This window comes from Melanerpes formicivorus, unplaced genomic scaffold, assembly GCF_026170545.1.
Source record: "Melanerpes formicivorus ecotype bairdi unplaced genomic scaffold, bMelFor1.0.p_v2 SCAF_8, whole genome shotgun sequence".
Taxonomy (NCBI): Eukaryota; Metazoa; Chordata; class Aves; order Piciformes; family Picidae; genus Melanerpes; species Melanerpes formicivorus.
In genome coordinates this window covers 20,784,685-20,805,035 of record NW_027142360.1, presented here as the reverse complement: position 1 = coordinate 20,805,035, position 20,351 = coordinate 20,784,685, and the positions used below count along the sequence as shown (strand labels likewise).

The window sequence follows — 20,351 nt, the reverse complement described above, 5'->3', positions numbered from 1 at the left end:
TATTAAGCTTATATAGGAGAGCAGTAAAGAAAGGAAAAAGACTGGTACCTGATGCTTGTGATTTGCTAGTCATTGGAGTAGGCAGGTTCTGCTCCCGTGGGGCCTGTCCTCCTTGTGAGTTCTTGTCCCACAGGTTCACATTCTTGTAGTTATAACTGCTAGGATCTCCCCACGCCGAAGTGCCATCATCAATATCCATTTTCCGACTGATTGACTGTGGAGAAGGTTCTTCCCAGCCGCTAGGCTCCTCCTCCTTGGGGGCAGCTGGCTGTGGTCCACTGTTCCAGTTTGGGTTTGGAGGTCGCCCATTGCTTGGTGTTTGGGGCGGTGGACCCCAGGAACCAGAAGCCTCCTGCTGTTGCTGCTGGTGCTGCTGCTGCTGCTTGTTCCAGGAGTTGGGCTGTCGACCCGTCTCATTCCATGTTGAAGTTCTTTTACAATCATCCCATCCACCCTTTGAAGCAGCACTTGTATTTGCACCATTACCCCAAGTTCCAATCTCATTTTGCCCACCTTCACCCCAACCAGACACTGGCTTGTTTCCTGTACTTTCCCAGTTGCTGTTTTTTGTTTGGTCAACTTCCTCTCCCCAACCGTTCTTTCCAGAAGACCATCCTTGATTAGGTTGCCGTCCACCCCACCCCTGATCCTTACTAGAGTTGTCATTCCAAGAGGAAGATGATTTTTCTTCTGGTCTTCCTCCTCCCCAGTTTGAAGAATTTGGGTTCTTATAGTCATTCCATCCTCCAGTATTTTTGGGGTCCTTCCACTCCGTTGGGGTTGAGAGCTCACCCCATCCAGACTTGATTTGATTGCTTTGGCTGGGTACATCGCCCCAGCCCCCTGAGTTCTTTGTCTGTGTGGCAGAGCTCTCCCACCCCTCAGTTCCTTTATCAGACTTCCCCTCAGACCGTGGCATCTCTTCAATATCCCACACAGTATCTTGCTTAATTTGAGTTTGGCCCCACCCAGTGTTTGAAAGCACTCGGGGGTCCAAATCAGTCCTGCTCAGCAAAGTCTGCAAGACTGCCTGGCAATCGGGATGTGTAGGCCTGTATGAGCGGCGTCCAGAATTGTGACTGTCACTACTTCCTGCTTTGTGGTTGCTTCCAGTGCTTTGACCTCCAACCTCACTTCCTGCAGAGCTGGAAGATCTTCCCCAACAGGGAGCCTGGGAATTGCCTTGGTTTTCAGGAAGAGGGTGGCCTTTTTGATTGTCCCATGCTCCAGTGCTAGAATTTGGTTGGTTTGGACCACTCCATTCTCCAATCTTCAGTTCATCAGACCCAGACAGCTGTTTCCATTCTCCCTGAGAGACCCCAGATGTTAATTTGTTCCCTTCACCCCATTTGCTTTCATTTGCATGCTGAGGGCCAAAGTTCCAAGACCCACCACCCGTAGACCGGTTATTGTTATCCCAAGAATCACTTCTTGACCCATTAGATTTTTGAACAGAAGCTCCTTTCCAGGAGTCCTCTCTATCTTTTCCATTGTTCCCATGGTTTCCAGAATTGCTTTGTCCAGAGACTGTGTCAGTTCCAGAAGACCCCCTAGCTGTACCCCAAGATCCAACACTCCCATTCTTTCTTTCTCCAGTGCTTTGTGAAGGGGTGTCAGTGCTCCTGGAAGGGTTCCCCAAGCCCATTTCAAAGGGCATTCCCTTATTCTCCATAGGGTTTGGTGAACTTAAGTTCAAGGAGTTAGTGTTTCCATTTTTTGGTCCATCAGTGTTATGAATTTGAGCCTGTTCTCTGCCAGAGACAAAGTTAACACCCGCATTTTCCATCTTTGACTGCTGTTCCCTAGAGGTCTGACCTACTGTGCTAATCTGTGCATTGGAGCTACCGCTATCAGATTCCAAAGTCCCTTTCCTAGAGTTTCCCTCTTGAACCAGTGCCGGCCAAGCAGATGGGTTGCTATTTGGGTTAAAGTTGCTGAAGCCAGAACCAGGACCAATTCTGTCCTGTCCACTCAAGTTCCTCCAATTACCTAGTCCATTGTTACTCTCGGCAGCAGGGTTGGAAGATTGAACAGATTTAGCCTTGGGATCAGATTTCCAGGCCCCAAGATTACATTCGTTTCCAGCGCTTCCAGACTGGCACTGGCTTCCTTTTCCTTTGTTACTAGTGGTGCTTCCTGGCAGAGCGTTCTTCTCCAAGCCAGGGTTTGAGGCACTGTTGTTATCGGTGGTGTTTTCGGAAGAAGACTCAGCATCTTTGCTGGCAATACAAGGCCACTCTTCCATGTCAGACCCGTCTACAATCACCTTGTCCCAGATGTGAGTTGGGTTGGCGTTGGTGCCGCTGTTGGAAGAGGCTCCAGGACCCCAAGTGGAATTTGCATAATTTGAAGCAGCAGCACCTCCAATTGCTGAATCTAAAAAAAACCCCAAAAACAAGAAACCCACCACATCCAAAAAATATCATTAATAATCAGTATTGTTTACAAGCACTGAACAGCACATTTTTTACTCTATTGAGTACTGCCTTCATCAGTAAGAAAGAACCCTTCCCTCAAATGTGCAACAAGTTAGCTTTGGAAGACCATCAGACTGCCAAACGTCACTGAAAATACTGACAAAAACTTCAGCCAAACTCTCTACAAATGTTTTGTGGGCATCTGAATTCACTGTTGACTTCTGCTAACAGTCCAGCTCTACATTCAACATCATAATTACAGCCCAGTAAAATGAACACTAGTGACACTGGTGGTAATTTTTCAAATACACATTTGGAACCATACCATATATACACAATAAGCATCTGTGTGCACACATTCATATGCATGTGTACGGACATGCAGTCAGCTGTTGGTTTGTTACTCAACGGATGCAAAGCAACTACTATTTATTACACATCAAGAGATGAAAGATTGAAGACAAAAAAAGCATCTCATGAATATCTAAAGCTGAAGAACTCTACCCTTGTGATTCGAGTACCTTTTTTTCCGCCCCCCCCAAGCTGATTTTGCTGGTAGGAATGTCTTTCAATCATTTTCAAAACAAGAAACATCAGTTCCAAAAGTTACTGTATATCAAAATTGAGTCCAAAGTTACATGAATTAACATTTTCTGAGTAGTAATGTGCAAGCTGGATTCGGTGTGTAATTACCCCACGTTTTATGTCAATGCTGCGTTTACTCTAGAAACCACAGCTTGGTTTAGTGAGCAGCTAAAGCTGATCTCACTGCCGCTGGATGGATGCTAGTAAGAGCCCTCACTTTTCCTTCACTTTCTCACCAGACCAGCTCTACCAACTTGAAGCTTCCCATGTTTCACCTCTCAATTGTGATTGTTCTGATGGCAATTCAGCTCTAAGTCAGCTGTATTCCCACGAAACTGTTCACTTTGATGGGTTAGTTTTTTGCTGGTTCACTGCATCATACAGGGTAACCTGCAAATTCAGTGAACTCTGGGGTCACTGTAAGGAAACTAGCAGGAAGAACAACAATGAATAGAGTCCCTTTCCTTCATCTGTGATGAGCTATTGTTATGTTCTACATGGTATGGCTTCATACAGACAAGCTAGTTGAATGTAGTTTTAAAGCAGACAAATTAACAGAGTGCCACAATGGGTGAAGCCTACGTTAGGGGCTGGCAACATGATGTCCTCATATACACAGACATGTTATCACCATCAGTTTAAAATGTCAGCCAAGATTTCCTTGCCATCCATATAACTACCTCTGATCCTCTAAATAATTTAAGTTCATTAGTACTTCAGTGCTGTTCTCTATATACAGTTCCACTCATCTTTCCATGTATTTTTAATACCAAGGGACCCTAAATTGCCCTCGCCGCATTTTTTCCAGTGATGAAGACTAAACATACTCACTAAACCCTAAAATACTACTCTTATCTCACCCAACCTATTTAACTGATTCTGCAGAGCAAGAAGTCCATAGTAACACTTGCATCAATATTCATACCCAAATCTATATAGTTGCTACCAATACTGGCTCATATGACAGCTTCCACGCAAGTAAGGCATAATGACCTTTAAAAAGTGGATTTCACTCCCACCAAATTCCTTTGTTATACATTCAAAAGTGAGGACCACAACTTCTGGTTGCTAATACTTTTAACAGAAAACAGACAACCTTCAGCGCCTGTCCTAGGCTTGCAGTTCATCAGCTTAACCAGCAACCATCTACTGAATGACTTCCCCATCTCCGTGCATTGAGCACACCAGTAAAGATCCAGGGTTCACAGCAAGGTTAGCATTCTCTTGTAAGCTTTGAATACTGATGAGCAAGTTTGTCTTCGTCCATTAAGCCCTAGCCACCAAGATTCAAAAGACCAAGCAGTTCCCACGCACATTCTGTTCCTCCTGTTGCCTTAACCTCAAGTGCAACCTTAACAATAGCAAGGAAGTGTGACACTACTGATATTTATATCTGCCTATCTTTTCAGTACACACTGACTTTTTTTTTTTCCCTTTCCCCAATTAAAAAACCCTTCTGATTAGACAGATCACAGGAATAGATTAAGGAGGACAGCCAAAGACAAGTTCAAAAGACTGCAAGGTTGCTCTCTTTTGAGCTAAGCAATGATTCAGCAAATAAATGACACCCAGGCGGCAGCTAAGCGCTTAGAAAGATCTTCGCATGGGTTTTTTTTCAATGGAGCACATCACGTTTAGTTTCTGAAGACATTCTAGAAGTATTAAGATTGGGATGCTTCCTGACAGAGTACAAGGACACAATGTAATGGGCTGTTTTATAAAACCAGCCTCCTCTTGCTGCACTTGGCAGGGGCAACAAAATTCTGAAAAATGAGAGTTTTGTCTTCAGATAATGGACTAAGGACTCTTAGTTCTTAAACAGAGTCTTCCTCAGTAACAAACATGCTGCAGATAAGTCAGTCTCTGCTATGACTAAAATGAAATAAATTGCTAACAAATCTTCAGGAGGCTTTCCAAAAGATAAGGATGAACTAAGTGAAAGTACTGAAAGCCTGAAATGAAGAATGCAGTTTTGCTGTGAGAGAAGGTGGTGATTCTTAGAAGGTATTGCAACTACTGCCTTTCGCCAATAAAAATTTCAGCTTTGTTTTCCAAAGTCATCCTGAATATCATTGGTTTTGGAAGAATACCAATCCAACCCAATCTCCTGTACTCCTGCAAGACAACAGTGAATTTGGTGTCATCTTTTCAGGGAACTAGAGTTGTGCCATCTCACAGAAGCATTTAAATTCCAGTAAACAAAGATTCATGTAAAGGACTGTGCATTGACTTTATGTATTAAAGCCTCACCACCACCACTGATAGTTATCTGGTGAATGCAACAATGTGAAAGAGTAGATAAGCTGGTTTGTTTTTCCTCTTGGGAACCTGGTTTTGTTTTCACACAGGATAAATTAGTGGATAAGTGCCTGACAGAAATCAGGCCCAACCTGAAATCCAACCTCAGATGCAAGACAGATTGCAATGCCATACTTCCATAAGCACTTTGATAGAGCACCCTAAGTGACAGCCCCAGCCGTTCCCTTGTCCAGCCACTCATTCCCATTCCTCTAGCACATCTCTTACATGCTTGCACGTTTTTCCCATTGACATTCAGGTGACCTGAACTGCAGTATCACCTAGACCTGCTGGAGCAGGTCCAGAGGAGGGCCATGAAAATGATTAGGGGGCTGGTACACCTCTGCTATGAGGGCAGGCTGAGGGAGCTGGGGTTGGTCGGCCTGGAGAAGACTCTGGGGAGACCCAATAGCAGCCTTCCAGTACCTGAAGGGGGCCTACAAGAAGGATGGAGAGAGACTCCTTAGAAGGCCTGCAGTGATAGGATGAAGGGAAATAATTTGAAATTAGAGAAGAGTAGATTTAGATTGGATGTTAGGAACAAGTTCTTTACCATGAGGGTGGTGGAACACTGGAACAGGTTGATCAGGGAGGTAGTGGAGGCCTCATCTCTGGAGCTAGTCAGGCTCAACGAGACTCTAGGCAACCTGATCTAGTGGAGGATGCCTCTGCTCACTGCAGGAGGACTGAAGTAGATGACCTTTGGAAGTCCCTTCCAACCCAAATCTCCTACCACTCTACAAATTCACTTTAAAAACCACTTTGGGTTAATTTTAATCCAAGTCATCTTCCCAGCCCAGTTAACTCTGTACAATGGTGAAGAAATTTGGATGAGGTGAGGCAGGTCTGAAAGACCCCCACCTTTGTTGGCAACAATCCTAACTTACATCAGGATAATGCAACTAACCATTGGCATGAAAACTTGCCACAATCAATGAATTACAGCCATGTAACATTTAGCTGTTAATGCATCATAAAACTGAGTGTTAAAATATGAGAATGTATAAAGTCAAATTCTAGCCTCAGAAAAATTAGGTGACAAATACAGAGAAGGAGCTGCTAAAATACTTCCAAATGGTCCTCACCTAGTACATCCAACAGCAAAAACCAATGCTGTCCATGGAGAAGCTTTGGACATTTTTAGAATGCTTCACTGCCATAAAGTCTCCTTTGTCAGTCTACTACAATCACTGTGAGGGCATACTAATGCTGACATAATGCTAGGATTTCAAATACAGTTCAAAGATTGTTTTGGGTGGGGTTCTCCCCCCCTGCTTTTTATCTTTCAGGTGTTTTATCAAGATCAGTCATCTCCAAGAGACCTGTTTCTAAACTGACTAGCTAAAACTTTGTCAGGTAGTTTGAAATTCACTTCACCTCCTTATTAAACAGTAAACATCAAAGACAGCAAAATCTGTCAAACAGGGATTTGCTACAAAGGAAATCAAGTACTGTAACCACAAAACAAATGGAATTATTCATTCTGCTAGAATATTTTTTAATGAAGACAGCCATCCCATCTAGCTTGCTTGAATATGGAGTTCTGAGGCACCTCCTCTATTTTTGTGAGCAACAGAGAACGACAAAAAGTTGAAGTTCTCCAAGACTGTGGTAAAAAAACCCTACCACTAGTCCAGTAGGGTTTTCAAAGGTTTTCAAACTCAGACATATTGGTATTGTTCTTTTCCTCTTTTGACTTTGAAGCGTTTATTACTTCTTTTTAGAATGCTATTAGGGCTAGGAACTGATGCTGTCCTTGACTCCTCAGATCACCTAAGTTTTTCTTTAGAACACAGACGTCTTGACCAGAATTTTGTTTGCTCTACTATCATAACTTAAAAAGGAAATATTACAGTTACTGAAATCCCCCAGGGGTCAAAAAAATTCAGAGCCAGTCATATTTTCTCTACGCTCATAAACAATCATAAAATCAAATTATCTTCTGGAATTCAAAGTGAACAGAAAAGTAACAACAGGGCAGTTGCTACTTTCATTAAAAGCTTATTTAAGGCAGAAAAAGATTCCTACTAAAAAAGTCAAGAGCAGAAGGACCATCATGTAACATCTCATTTCATCCAGATGAGACGTGATGCACGCTGGCCATTTGCAGGCTTACCTACACGTGTTTTACCACATCATATACAGAAGTGACAAGATAGGAAACTCACATCAAACAAACCTATAGAGCTAGGAAGTACTACTCACTAACAAGCATAAAATGCTGTTTATCCATGCATTGTGCATGCATTACTTTGCTGCAGTCTTGTGTATATCACAGTCTAAGACCCAGACCACCCAAGACATTTTTTTTAAATCAACTTTCTTGTTCCCTCTAGTATTAGAAATTGCATCCACTGCTCACAGAGCATGAGTCTCTACACCAAAATCGAAGCAACCTCTCCAAAGCAATCTGAGGAGTTGCATTACATGAGATGCTTATGCACAGTTTCTGATCCCTTTCCCGCCACGCACACACACGTGTTCATTGTACAGTGTGACTTGCCTGTTGCAGTCCCGCTGTCGCTCTGCAGCAGTGCTCCTGTCACTGGTTGTGCGTTGTTTGGGTTTGCTCCTGGTGCTGTTGGGGGAGGAGGCCCTGCTCCACCCCCAAGGAGCATACAGGATGGCGGAGGGGGCTGCCCACGTTTCAGTAACACTTTGTGATCCTGCTGGCAACGGAATCGCGGCGGCACCTCCCGAGGCATGTAGCGGGCGGCGCTTGGCGGTTGTCCGTTCGGCACTGCCACCCTTTTGGCATTGTTGCCACCATTGACTGGTGGCGATGGAGAGTTGCCAATTGGGCTGGCAGCCACTGGTTGGCTTAAACTTGGTTTCGTCACTTCGGGCACTGAAAAACAGAAAGAATGAAAATTGGAATTTTTTCCATTCAAACCTGTGTCAACTACAAGAACTCAGAGGCTCTTTCCTTTCGTATTTCCTTCTTCTCTGCAATGGCAGAAACAAGCAGTAGCAGGCATGCCTCTTGCTTCCATATGCAACTTCATACCCCAGGATGAAACTCTGCCCTCAACAAGTATTTTGCTCTAAGCACCAAATTTTTTGGAAACTAAGTTGGTGAAGAATACACCCTGGGCAGTGAGTCACTTTAAAATCTGTGAAGTCACCTAGAACTGGTTCCCTCGCCTGCCCCTGTTTCCCTGATCTTTAATTGGTTTTTTGGATTGTTATGCATCATCCTTATGGGAGACCTTAAATCAGATCCCACATTTTGATCTGCTTACCAGGCTACAGATTCACTGCCAAAACAAAGAAGGAAAACCCCCACACCCAACACTGCTCTTGGAGTCAGAGTTAGCAAATGTCACTAGTCCGTACTGCTCTGAAATAAAACACGTTATAGTTGACTCTCACCCAAAATGCTGCATTTGGTACTTGGGTTCACCTAAAGTTTCCCATCTGGTCACCAGGTGCCCTTATAAGAGGGACATGCTGCTTTGAGGACTATTATGCATTGGAAAACAACAAACAAATCCTCAAGGAAATAGCACTATCACAAAATTTCATAGACTCTAGACTTGTGACCCCTCATTGACATTCTCCTTGTGCTTTCCTTAAACAAAGCAAAAGAAATTCCCGTCCAGGCACTTACAAGGTGTAATTGCCAGATCAGACTCCAAAGGCAAGGAAAATCTAATACATCTGCTCTAGCCTTTGTTGAAGATTAAAGTTTGAATTAGCACAAGAAAGAAACCAGCCCAGAAAACCATCCTCAGCAGTAAATACATCAGTTGAATTTTTCCTCTTAGACATGCAAGGACAAAACAAGTGAACTCCTCTTTAGCAACACGGCTGCACTATCCTTCACCTTTTATTTCAGTAGGGTTTTCTGATTTCTTTATCGAATTCTTATTGCCCCAAACCCCCAAAATGGTATTTTCAGCTGTAAAATCAAGTTACTATCTCAGTTATCTTCTGTCTATAACAGCAATTTTCTCTCTCTCTTTTTTAGTAAGAAAACTGCCACACACAAATCAAGATTAAATATATTTCTAGGTAACCTAAATAAGCTTAACTTTAAAGATGCTCACTCATCAGTCCTGCCTTATCTGCTGGGATTCAGGTGCCTAAATTTCTCTTGTTTCCAAAACTGAAGCAATTTTCACTCATTTTTCTATACCTCACCATAAGCAGTACTTGTCTTCCATTTCATTTATATAGGTGACTTCAGGTTTTGTTTAGCTGTTTAATGATTCTTAGAAACTGAAAGCCTAATGTTTCAGCTAACCTATTGCACCTGTAAACCTTTCATCCTCACTTCATGTTTTAGGCCCTGCATTTTAATCACCTCAACCTTCATTTCTTCTAAATACACATCTTCAGTATTTCATCTTGACTCCAAACTCCCCTGCCTTTTCCAACAGTTTTGATCAAGATCCAAGTTTTGGCTCAAGTCAATAAAAATACTCTTTAGGATCAAAAGAGTCTTACCTTTGGTTTTTTGATCTGTGACCTGCAAATTAAGAGCAAGAATGTAAATACAGTTTTAAGAACCTCAAAACATTGCACAGGCTGCACTAAATCATGACTTTATAAGCACAAGAATAGTATTTGCTGTTGCTGAATGAAAATACTCAGCTGATATACTACAAGCATTCTTATTGTCAAGTTTTCAAAAACAAGACAGCTCCTATAATATCTGTCTGATGTAAAATTTCCTGGCAGAAACACTAATTACTTCCACTACAATTTCAGTATTCACCCCCTCCTCATCCCAAACATGGGCTTTTAAAGCACAAGCAAATGTGCTACAGCACTACAGTTCTTTCAGGCTTTGGACGTGAAGCACTGCAGGTGAAATGTAACAAAACCTTCCTTCTGTGAGAGCATCCTTCCAGCAGGCTGTTGGAGCTAGCAATGGCACTCCCACAAGAGTAACCAGAGGTGAAAATAGCAGCCTGTCTCTGCCATCTTCCCATTTCACTGATCTCATGACACCTTTTCCAAGTAAAAGAAATCCTAAACCTTACTGGATTCATTGCCACATTTACAAGTGCCACCAGCAACACCAATAAAGCAGCAGACTTCAAAAATCTCATGAACACAGTAAGAACTTGATTACTGGAGTGAGCCATCACACTGGCCAACATACTCAAAATACGTGGCTTTGCTGTACTCCTACATTCTTTCAGCATAGCTGACTTCAAGCTGCAGTAGAGACAAACATGCTGCTGGTATATTCTCTGCAAGCATGTGTATTGTAGCATGGTTTTGAGCCTGTCGATCATGAGTTTCATTACACAATAATGGAAAAACTCTAAAGATCACAATGTGAGAGGTTCTACCACACCTGTTCTTGAAAGAAATTGCTGAACTAGTCCATAATTCTGGAAAGCACACAATGACAGTGTAGAATAATGAAACAACAAGTAAAAAGCACTTTGTTTCAACCAACCAAGCCAGAACTCCTTTGTGTGGTAAAGAATAAAAAGACAAACTGCATGGAACTGCTCTGGCATCGTTTACCTTGAAAAGATGAACACCACGATGTGCAAAGTGGAACATTTGCTATGACATGAATCTTAAGCATCATAACTTCACAGAATGTTGTCATCTGAAAGTCTCCAAGACACTAAAAATGCACCTGTAGCAAAACTGTATCTGTACCAAACCAGACCACAATTTTCACTTAGGAAAAATCTGGTATGCATCAAATGAGATCCTCTATAAAACAGCTGAAAATTATGTTAAGCACTCAAGTGACTCTGCTATTTCACTACTAAAAGAAGAGGAAGGAAGCAAAAAAAATTATGGACAAATCAAATTTGGAAATGCTGATAGGTTTACTATGGTCAGCAGTAAACCACACACATTCAGTAAAGGAGTAACCTGTCCACTTGGCAGAACCTCACTGGAACAAATCTTTAAAGAATTCCACATGATAATCAATTTGCATTAGGAAACAAAGAGAAACTACCTCTGCCTGCACTGCATTGTTCTCCGAGTCAAAATGATCTGGTTTTGTATTGGTTTTGGTGGGGTGTTTTGTTTATGTGGTTTTTTGTCTAGAATACTAAATCTGAGGACATGTGACTGTCTCAGATTTAAAGGGGCAGCCTATATGCAGGGCAGGAGCAGCTACAGTGAATGGGAAGGCAGAGTCAAGCTCATCCTTCTGACAAGCTAGCAAACAGCCCTTGAGACACTAACCACAGGAATTTCATCTGTGAGTTTTCTTGCATGACCTCTGTTGAAGTGATTTTATTTGTTTATTTTACATTTCAGAAGATCCAGGCAGAAAATTGTTTCATGTCATATATCTGCTTAGTCTGAAGAAAGCACCCCTGAATCATTACTGCTGATTTGGTGACCGCCACCACCACAGGCACTAAGAATGAACACACACACAGATTTATGTTCTGTCCATTTGGTTGCCTGCTCTGCTATTACTTGGTATCTCCAAGTATTACTATCAAGTTTGGTCTCTAAGAGATTAAGTTATTTAGTGTTCACCCTTCTCAAGATTTTGGCAAAACACTGTTACAATCAACCATACAGAGTAACTCATTAGATAAAGGAGCACACAAGAAAGCTGGCAAATCTATTCTGTACTCAAACCACTGATTTCTAAGTGAACACTCACTGCACTTACCAAGATGATCATTACAACCTTTTCAAGATCCTCTTGTATCAGTGAGTATCAGCATACAACCCTTGGTCACTAGTCTTAGCAGGGTCTGCTCCTTGTGGTTCCTACATACACTTTCTGTACCTGAACATTAAACTGCAGCACACTGAGACAAAGACTCTAGAGAGTCTTACCCTGCAGCTTCTGATCTTTTGCAGTACTTGGGTGTGTTTACTGACACAATGGCTGGATAAAGGTAACAGAAATCCACCAGCTGATCTCCACCTAATTTAAAGTGGTAAGACTCAAACTGGTAGAAGTCAGATTTAAGATGCTCTCAGGTAAGTCAAAATTTAACTGAAAATGGTGCTGGCTGTTCTCAGCAGAAATCTAACACAGGACTAACAGCTGATATTTTGTAGGACCTGTTACTGAAGCAAACAAAAAAAGAGACTACTGAAAAAGTAAAGCCTTTGCTCTCCATTTAACACAACCATTGAGGTTGGAAGGGACAGCCTGTGTAGACTAGTCTGTAGTTCCTTCCCACCCCTGACCCCCATCCATCCCCAAGGCTCTCCCCCACATAAAGTCATCAAAACCAGACTGTACAGGGTCATGTTCAAAAACGAGTTGAGCATCTCCAAAGATGGAGGCACCACAATCTGTCTGGGAAATCTGTTCCAGCAAGTGCCCTGTCACACACTCACACAAACCCAGTCTTTTCATGATTAAGTGGAATTTCCTGTATTTCAGTTCATGCACAATGCCTCATGCCTGGTCACTGAGAAAAGACTGCCTCCATCTTCTTCACTTGCTCTCCCACAGGGTATATTGATTGATACGATTCCCCTGAGCCTTCTCTTCTCTAAGCTGAACTGTTCTAGTTAGTGCTCTCAGCCTCTCATTTGTCCAGTCCCTTAATCATCTTAGGGGCCCTTTGCTAGACTCACTCCAGGATGGTTACATCTGTCTTTTACTGGGAAATCTAGAACTAAACAGAAAGGAAAAGCAAAGATGAAGCTGCAGGAGACTCAAGTTCACATGTCAAGCTACCTCCCAGAATTAACTACTACATTTTCCACAAAATTGAGAGCTTCTAACACACTAAGTGGTCAAACATGACTTTCTGAGCAAACAATTTTCAGTGACTTATCAGTACTCTATGGCTCAGAAGCAAACTGATAACATTTCAGTAAAAGTGCTATTAGCTACAGAAAATGGAAAACCTAAGTGATACTTGGCAAAAATAAAGAGAATCATCAGTAGTAAATATTTCATTGAAAATTCCTTAAGGACTTGGAAAAAAAGGAGTATCATCTTGCTCTAGAAAGTATTCAGTCAATTTTACTGCAGAAATTGCAAGAGCCTGGCAGCACATCTGCCCCCAATCACCTAAACACAGCGGGAGCTGCACAGATCAAGACAGCCCGTATTCTGTACTTCCTATCAAAACACTTTTCTCACTTCACATGACACTAAGGAGATGGAATGTCTAAGTAAAATACTTAGGTTCCAGATAAACGATGCCAAAAAACAGTATAATGAAGCATCACTCTAAACTATCAAGCTCTCATGCACAATTTAATGTCTTGCCACCCTCATTCACATTTCAGCGGTATAGAAGAATTCAAGTATCAAAACCTACCTTCTGAGCAGATTCCTTCTTTTTCTTATCCTCTTTCTTCCTTTTCTTGTCTTCCATTAACTGTTCTTCCCTTTCTTGCTCCTTCTCTCTGCCAAAACATGAAAAATGGTATGAGCACAATTAAGTTATGCCAGAGCCACACATACTCTATTCCTCTTCTCCTCAAGAAAGGAAGTCAAGATACTAGATTCCTCTTATCATCATAATTTTCACTTGATGGTTTCAGTCTAACTGAGATAAGAAAAGCACCTTCCAGCTCAGTGTGGCCACAATCACACCCTTGCTGCATAAAGGAAAATTCCTTTATTCAGATCAGGCCTCTAATGGCAGTGCCCTATATAAATTAACTACATGCCTGGTATTAGAAACTGTCTTCAAGACATTTTGGCCAAAGTACCCTTTTAATTGGGTTGTGCTATTATTTAATGAACAGTCTCATGAATCTTTTCATATGATAAAAAAAGGGAAGTTGTAATTTCATGCAAGATGGTTTGGTCTGATACGACATTAATCTTCACAAGGGGAAGAGATTATTCTATTGCCTGTAGCTGTGTCACTTGTATGAGACTAGAAGTGTCACATCAAATCAAAACCATCATTTATTATACAAATCACTAATTTAATTTCTAGCCTATTGCACCCACCCCCAGAATTTTTTTTAATGAAACTTGCAATATAAATTACTTTCCAGGGAATCTATTTTTCCACAAGACCATTCTTTCAGAAAAGGAAGAAAAATATGTGCAGCTGCTATTGTTGTCAAGCCATCATCTTGTTGCTATGTTTTGTATCAAATAGGAAAGTACCAGAAAATGGTTAATCTACTGCATATACGCCATTGCCTGAGCTGTTACTATGGTGAATCACACTTTTGTTAACCAGTTCTCTTCACCTCCTTAGAAGTAAATTTAAGACCAAGTTTTCAGCACACATGAAGCAATTTCTTTTTACAGGGAAAGATTAAAGCCTAAGCAATTGTCTCGATGCACATAGATGATCTGACAGATGAGTGGCTGGATCGGAGGCCAGAGCTGTGTACTTCAGAAATAGGAAGAAATTAAGTATAGGCCAAGATTTTTCAGAGTAAGACTTAAAAGTTTTATGAAATAAAGTTGGGGTTTGTAACAGTACTGACGTATTTCTTTTACTGATGCACACATGAAAGCTTTTTTGAGCACAGTTAAAAAAAGGTTGAGTTGCCTTCGTCAAATCATTCACTTTCCCTTCCACTGCAGCATTTATATTCTATAGGTAGTATTTTTCTTTTGCATTTTCAAGCAATTCCTACAGAACTATTTTGAAATGTTATGTGTTAACAGCTTCCTGATTGAGTATGTTAAAGAAATTTATCAAAAAGTTCTAATGATAGTAATAAAAAATCTTGCTGGTTTCCTAAAGTTAGGCTCTCCTTCTTCACAGATGGAGAAAATGGATAAAGGCAAGATGAGTCCCTAGTAAATTCCTGAGGTTACTACTAAATGCAATTCACACAAAACAGCAAGTTCATAGTATCATAGTATCAGTCAGGGTTGGAAGGGACCACAAGGATCATCTAGTACCAACCCCCCTGCCATGGGCAGGGACACCCCACACTAGATCAGGCTGGCCAGAGCCTCAGCCAGCCTGGGCTTAAACATCTCCAGGGATAGGGCCTCAACCACCTCCCTGGACAACCCATCCCAGGGCATCCCAGCCCCAACTCCTTCAGTCTGTCCTCATAGGAGAGGTGCTCCAGCCCTCTGATCATCCTCATGGCCCTTCTCTGGACACGTTTCAGCACCTCCACATCCCTCTTGTAATAGGGGCTCCAGAACTGGACAGAGTACTCTGGGGGGGGGTCTCACCAGAGCTGAGTAGAGGGGGAGAGTCACCTCCCTTGACCTGCTGGCCACACTTCTCCTGATGCAGCCCAGGATCTGATTGGCTTTCTGGGCTGCAAGTGCACACTGAGAGCTCATGTTGAGCTTCTCATCCACCAGCACCCCCAAAGTCTCTCTCCTCAGGGCTGCTTTCCAGACAGTCACTGCCCAGCCTGTATTTGTGCCTGGGATTGCCTCAACCCAGTTTGTATTTAACCAAGTTTGAGGCAAGCATTCCACATCATATGGAACACCATTCTGCATTTCATGCACCCTTGTCTGGTATTGTTTAGCCGGGTCAGTTCTTGCTCTCTTCTGTTTTCTATAAAGCATCAAAGCACTTCCCAGTCCAAATTCTGGCAAGCAAAAAAGCCCTGCAGGTTTTCCAGTGTTAGTAACAGCACAAGAGCTGAAGCACTGGGGACATCAGTGTACTGTCACAGCATCGAGGAAAAAAAAAAATTCCCATTTTCTTTGAGCCATGTACTGTAAGCAATATGAAAAATTCTCCAGTGACATCCTCATCTTCCAAAGTTACTATAACCTCAAATTGTTTACTACTTTTGTACTGTCAAGCTATGTAAGCCTTTTGGGCTGCAGAGCCAATTACAAATCCAGTATTTCCAAAAAACTCTCTTGCAGCAGGCAAAAAGTTTATGACCTGTCTTAAAAGAGTTGCTGAAGAAGGACAGGATCAAATACAAAATGACTTCCAGTAACTCTCTGGCACACAGACAACCTTCTGCTTAAAGCACCTTCCTTTGTTTTGCGAGCAGAAAAGCAGGGAATGGGAAATAATGAGAAAAATATTCACAATCAAAGCTGAAGCTATGGCTTAGAACAACCTGTAGCAACAATACTAAAAGAAGCCAATGACAGACGATTCATAACCTGAAAGTAAACAGCTAGTTATGGTCACCTGTCTTTGTGCTAAGTTCAGGACAGGGAGATTGCTAGAACTGCTGCCTTGTTTTCAGACTAATGGTCAAGTATGTATGGCACTAAGGCTGTACAGAATTTGTTTTGCATGATGACCTCCCCTTCTTCTGCTCTTTTAGTAGAGATGTGTATCTGGTATTCCATTTGGTACATCACAACCAACTACAATGTAGAAACAATCAAAACTTAGTAATTTAGGCTTCAATTCACCTAAGAATATACCTTTAGGTTCTTCTGAGGTGGAAGAACACTTGGGGTGCATCAAATGTACGTGACAACCAAGTCCTTAACAACAGGCAACCAAAACCTCACAAACATGCAGCAAGTATGAAGTTACATTCTCCAACTGATGCTACAGGAACCATTATACTGAAAAGTCACTGAACTGGGAGAAAATATCATAGCCCTATTTCAGAGATCACATTTGCAGTCTTTCCACTTTCACTCCTCAGTGTGGTTTACTAATATTTCAAGTTTTATGATCACTGTTTTCCCTTTTCAGTTGTACACTTGAAGCCTGTTGGTGTTAAGTATTCCAAGAAATTCAACATAAACTTCAAGTACCTTATCAACTCATTCAGAAGACAGTGCTGTCTATTAACCTTCTCCCATTGGCTAAAAGGTAATTCATCCTAGCCTGGTCCAGGAACCTGAGGGGTCCCTCACACACACTCCAGCAACACTGACAACATCAACAGGGGAGAACATCCATCAACTCCACATGAGTGAATTCAGAGTAATACAATGGGGTGTGGTTCCGGTTTTTGTTACCGGCGTCGTAATGGGAACATGGACACACCACAACCCTGAAGAGGAAGTCTGTTGAACAGGAACCAGAAGCCAGCTTTCTACTACAGGTTTCTTCAAGAAAGTACGTGTCCAAAAGTGTGACCTAATTGTACATTAATACTTCCCACAAAATCTTAGAAACAACATTAGAAAGTACTTAAAAATCACATGGAGTCTTTCAAGTAAGACATGCTAACAGCTTACAGTCGAGGACAAAATAGAGGCTGTAACCCAACATTTTGTTCGTAAAAGCTCCCCAAAGCCATCCCAGTAGTTATGATGAAGTATACTCAATACTGTGTAAGTTCTTATAACAATCTCTTCTGGCTATGACAAAAGTAGTCATTTCAGAGGACAGAGGGTTTTTCAGCTAGTTCAGTAGGTAAGGAAAAGAAAATACCTGCCAGGTCCAAGTTATTAAAGTGGACTGCCATTCCGGGGGGTGGAACAAAGGGGTATTCAGGAAGTGTGTCCTCCCGCAGCACGATTTACCAGTTCTGGAAAACGTTGGATTTCTTGCAAAATTCTATTATGCATTTTTCCAGAAAAAACAAAACCTAGTTAAGTTTTTAAAGTACTTCTCACAATGTATGGGACGGAGGCATACAGTTGTGTTCAAAGTTCTTGCTATCACAAACGGAGCTTCGAGGCAAGATGACGCATTATATTACATATCTGCTGGCAACATGTTTTGATTGGTAAAGTTACACACAGTGTTAGACAACACAAACTCCACAACCCCACAGAATCACCCTCAAACTGAAATTACACACAGGTAAAAAAGTGAAATGTACAAAATGAAAACTCAGGAGAGGCGTTTTAGCGCAAGTAACTCCCTGTTCTTTCCACAGGGCTGTAGGACAGTGCAAGAGCACTTGGAAGTTCCTCTTACATGAAGATGTGGGCTAGATATCAGTACTGAGTCATCTTCCCTCCTCTTGACCCCATACTTAACTTTCAGCACAGCAAACTTGCTTTAGCTATACCACAAAAACAACACAGCAGTGACAGAAAACTTGTATAGGTGCATCCTGTTCTCTGTATTGTAATAAGCACAGGAGGATTTGTAAATCTGCTTCTAAATTGAGCCAACTTCAGCATCCTCTGTACCTTCTTCCAGAATAAGGGGATTCTGAAACTACACTTGCAGGATCAGCATTATGTAACAGAAAGATCTACTAGGAAAAGTGAGTGTATTTCCTTTTGAAATAAGACTCCTACATTGCTCTAATATATCCAGGAGACTGTTTCCTCTTGACTGTATTGTAGTGCTTTATCCCATGCTCTGCATATGTGATGGAAGCATCATCACCTCTATCTATGCAATTCTCTTAACTGTAACAGAGGCTTTATTGATACAATCCTCAAGTATATTTGTATACAAACATGTTAAAAAGCACAAACTGCTTACAACTAAGGACACTAAGCAATTAAGAAAAAGCATACTATGAACTCCCAAATGACTTTGTGCACCTTGAGGTGCAAGCCCTTCTTGCAGCAGCAAAGAATACTGGCAGTCTATTGCTTCAAACACTTCAGGCAGATGAAAGCTTTCAAAGTGTATCAGGAATTTGGATGTCAGAGACTAAACATGAAGCAAGATGAAATGCACTGGTACTGGAGCACAGAAATCTTTATAGTTCTCCTTTCATTCAACATGTCCCACTTAACACACGTGCTCTATTATTTCAGCAGCATGAGAAGAGCGCGGTGTGTCCAAACACACAAGTGTGCTCCAGCACATTTAAACAGAACATCAAACAAAACCAAGACTTAACAAATCACGGACTAAATCCTGGGGTTGACAGACCCTAAATTCCTGAAGGTAAAATTGCTTACACTAGACTAAGCCATGAGAAGAGTCATGATCTTATGATCAAAAGACTCAAAATAACATTAGTTTTATTTTTTAAAAGAAGTTAAAATGCACATCACATTCACCTCTCCTGTTAAGCAATGACTGCATGCATCAACTAGACAAAGCCACACACAAGCTGGTTAAATAGGAGTTAGCCATTAACAATGCTCAGTCTTTAGGATAAACTGACAAAACCAGAATTTGAAATTATTTTAGGCCATGTGAATTCATAGTATCAGTCAAGGTTGGAAGGGACCACAAGGATCATCTAGTTCCAACCCCCCTGCCATGGGCAGGGACACCCCACACTAGATCAGGCTGGCCAGAGCCTCATCCAGCCTGGTCTTAAACACCTCCAGGGATGGGGCCTCAACCACCTCCCTGGACAACCCATTCCAGGGTTTCACCACCCTCATGGTGAAGAACCTCCTCCTCACATCCAGCCTGAATCTCCCCACCTCCAGCTTCATTCCATTCCCCCTAGTCCTATCACTACCTGAGATCCTGAGAAGTCCTTCCCCAGCCTTCCTGTAGGCCCCCTTCAGATACTGGAAGGCCACAATTAGGTCACCTCGGAGCCTTCTCTTCTGCAGACTGAACAGCCCCAACTGACCTTTAGAAGGTAAAGTCCTGACCCTTCAGGATAACAGCCCTGAATAGCCTGGTAAAAATTTCAAGGGTAAAGAAGAAATTATTTATTTGCTTGAAATAAGACTTATGTTTACAGCATCACTGAACAGCAGTATTGAAGAGATAAAATATGCCGTTAAGAAAATAAAAATCAACTAGTTAGTAAAAGGACAACTGTCCCACAGCTTTTGAATCAAAGTGAAATGAAGATACTGGAACCTGGCCCTTCGGTAGAGCATGAAATTAAAACTTTCGTATTTGTAACATCTATGCACATAGTATAACACAAGACAGTAACAGAAGTGTCACACCCGATCCCAACAGCAGGCTGTGGATTTTAAACACATAAAATAGACACTTTGCCATGCATTAAGGAAAAATACTTAAAAAGTGTGGGTTTAGAAATGCTCTGTAAAGCAGTGTTTTCAAAGGGCAAAAAGATTATTGCTTGTCAAGGACCTAGTGTAAGCTACTTTTTTTTTTTCCTTCTCTGGCTGGAAGCCAAAACAGTGTCACAGCAAGAAGTTTGCTTACTTTAAATAGCATATCTGGAACAACTGATAGGCCTTTATCGCAGCAAAACATCAGTAATTTGAAGCTTCTGTAGAAAATAACCAACTTTAAAACACTGGCATACTGAATTCACCAAAAGTACTCATTTGTAAAGAACTCCTTACAGACTGCTATTAGACTTGTTAATAAGAGTAATTATTTGTGGGCTTATACATATAGATATTCACATAAG

At 41.7% G+C, this 20,351-nt stretch overlaps 1 protein-coding gene across 13 annotated transcripts in view; it reads right to left on the bottom strand.

Moving 5' to 3' along the window:
* The window catches only part of TNRC6B (trinucleotide repeat containing adaptor 6B), a 126,206-nt gene that overhangs the window by 32,094 nt on the left and 73,761 nt on the right, over positions 1-20,351 (bottom strand). For 12 of the 13 annotated variants that reach the window (XM_068142497.1, XM_068142500.1, XM_068142503.1 and 9 more), the window contains 4 exons: positions 13,532-13,619; positions 9,750-9,771; positions 7,804-8,148; positions 49-2,376 (listed from right to left, as the gene is read on the bottom strand). In XM_068142497.1, coding sequence (XP_067998598.1) covers positions 49-2,376; positions 7,804-8,148; positions 9,750-9,771; positions 13,532-13,619 — 2,783 coding nt within the window. Of the gene's footprint in view, positions 1-48; positions 2,377-7,803; positions 8,149-9,749; positions 9,772-13,531; positions 13,620-17,518; positions 17,753-20,351 lie in introns of those variants that run through there. The other variant, XM_068142508.1, reaches the window with a different exon arrangement.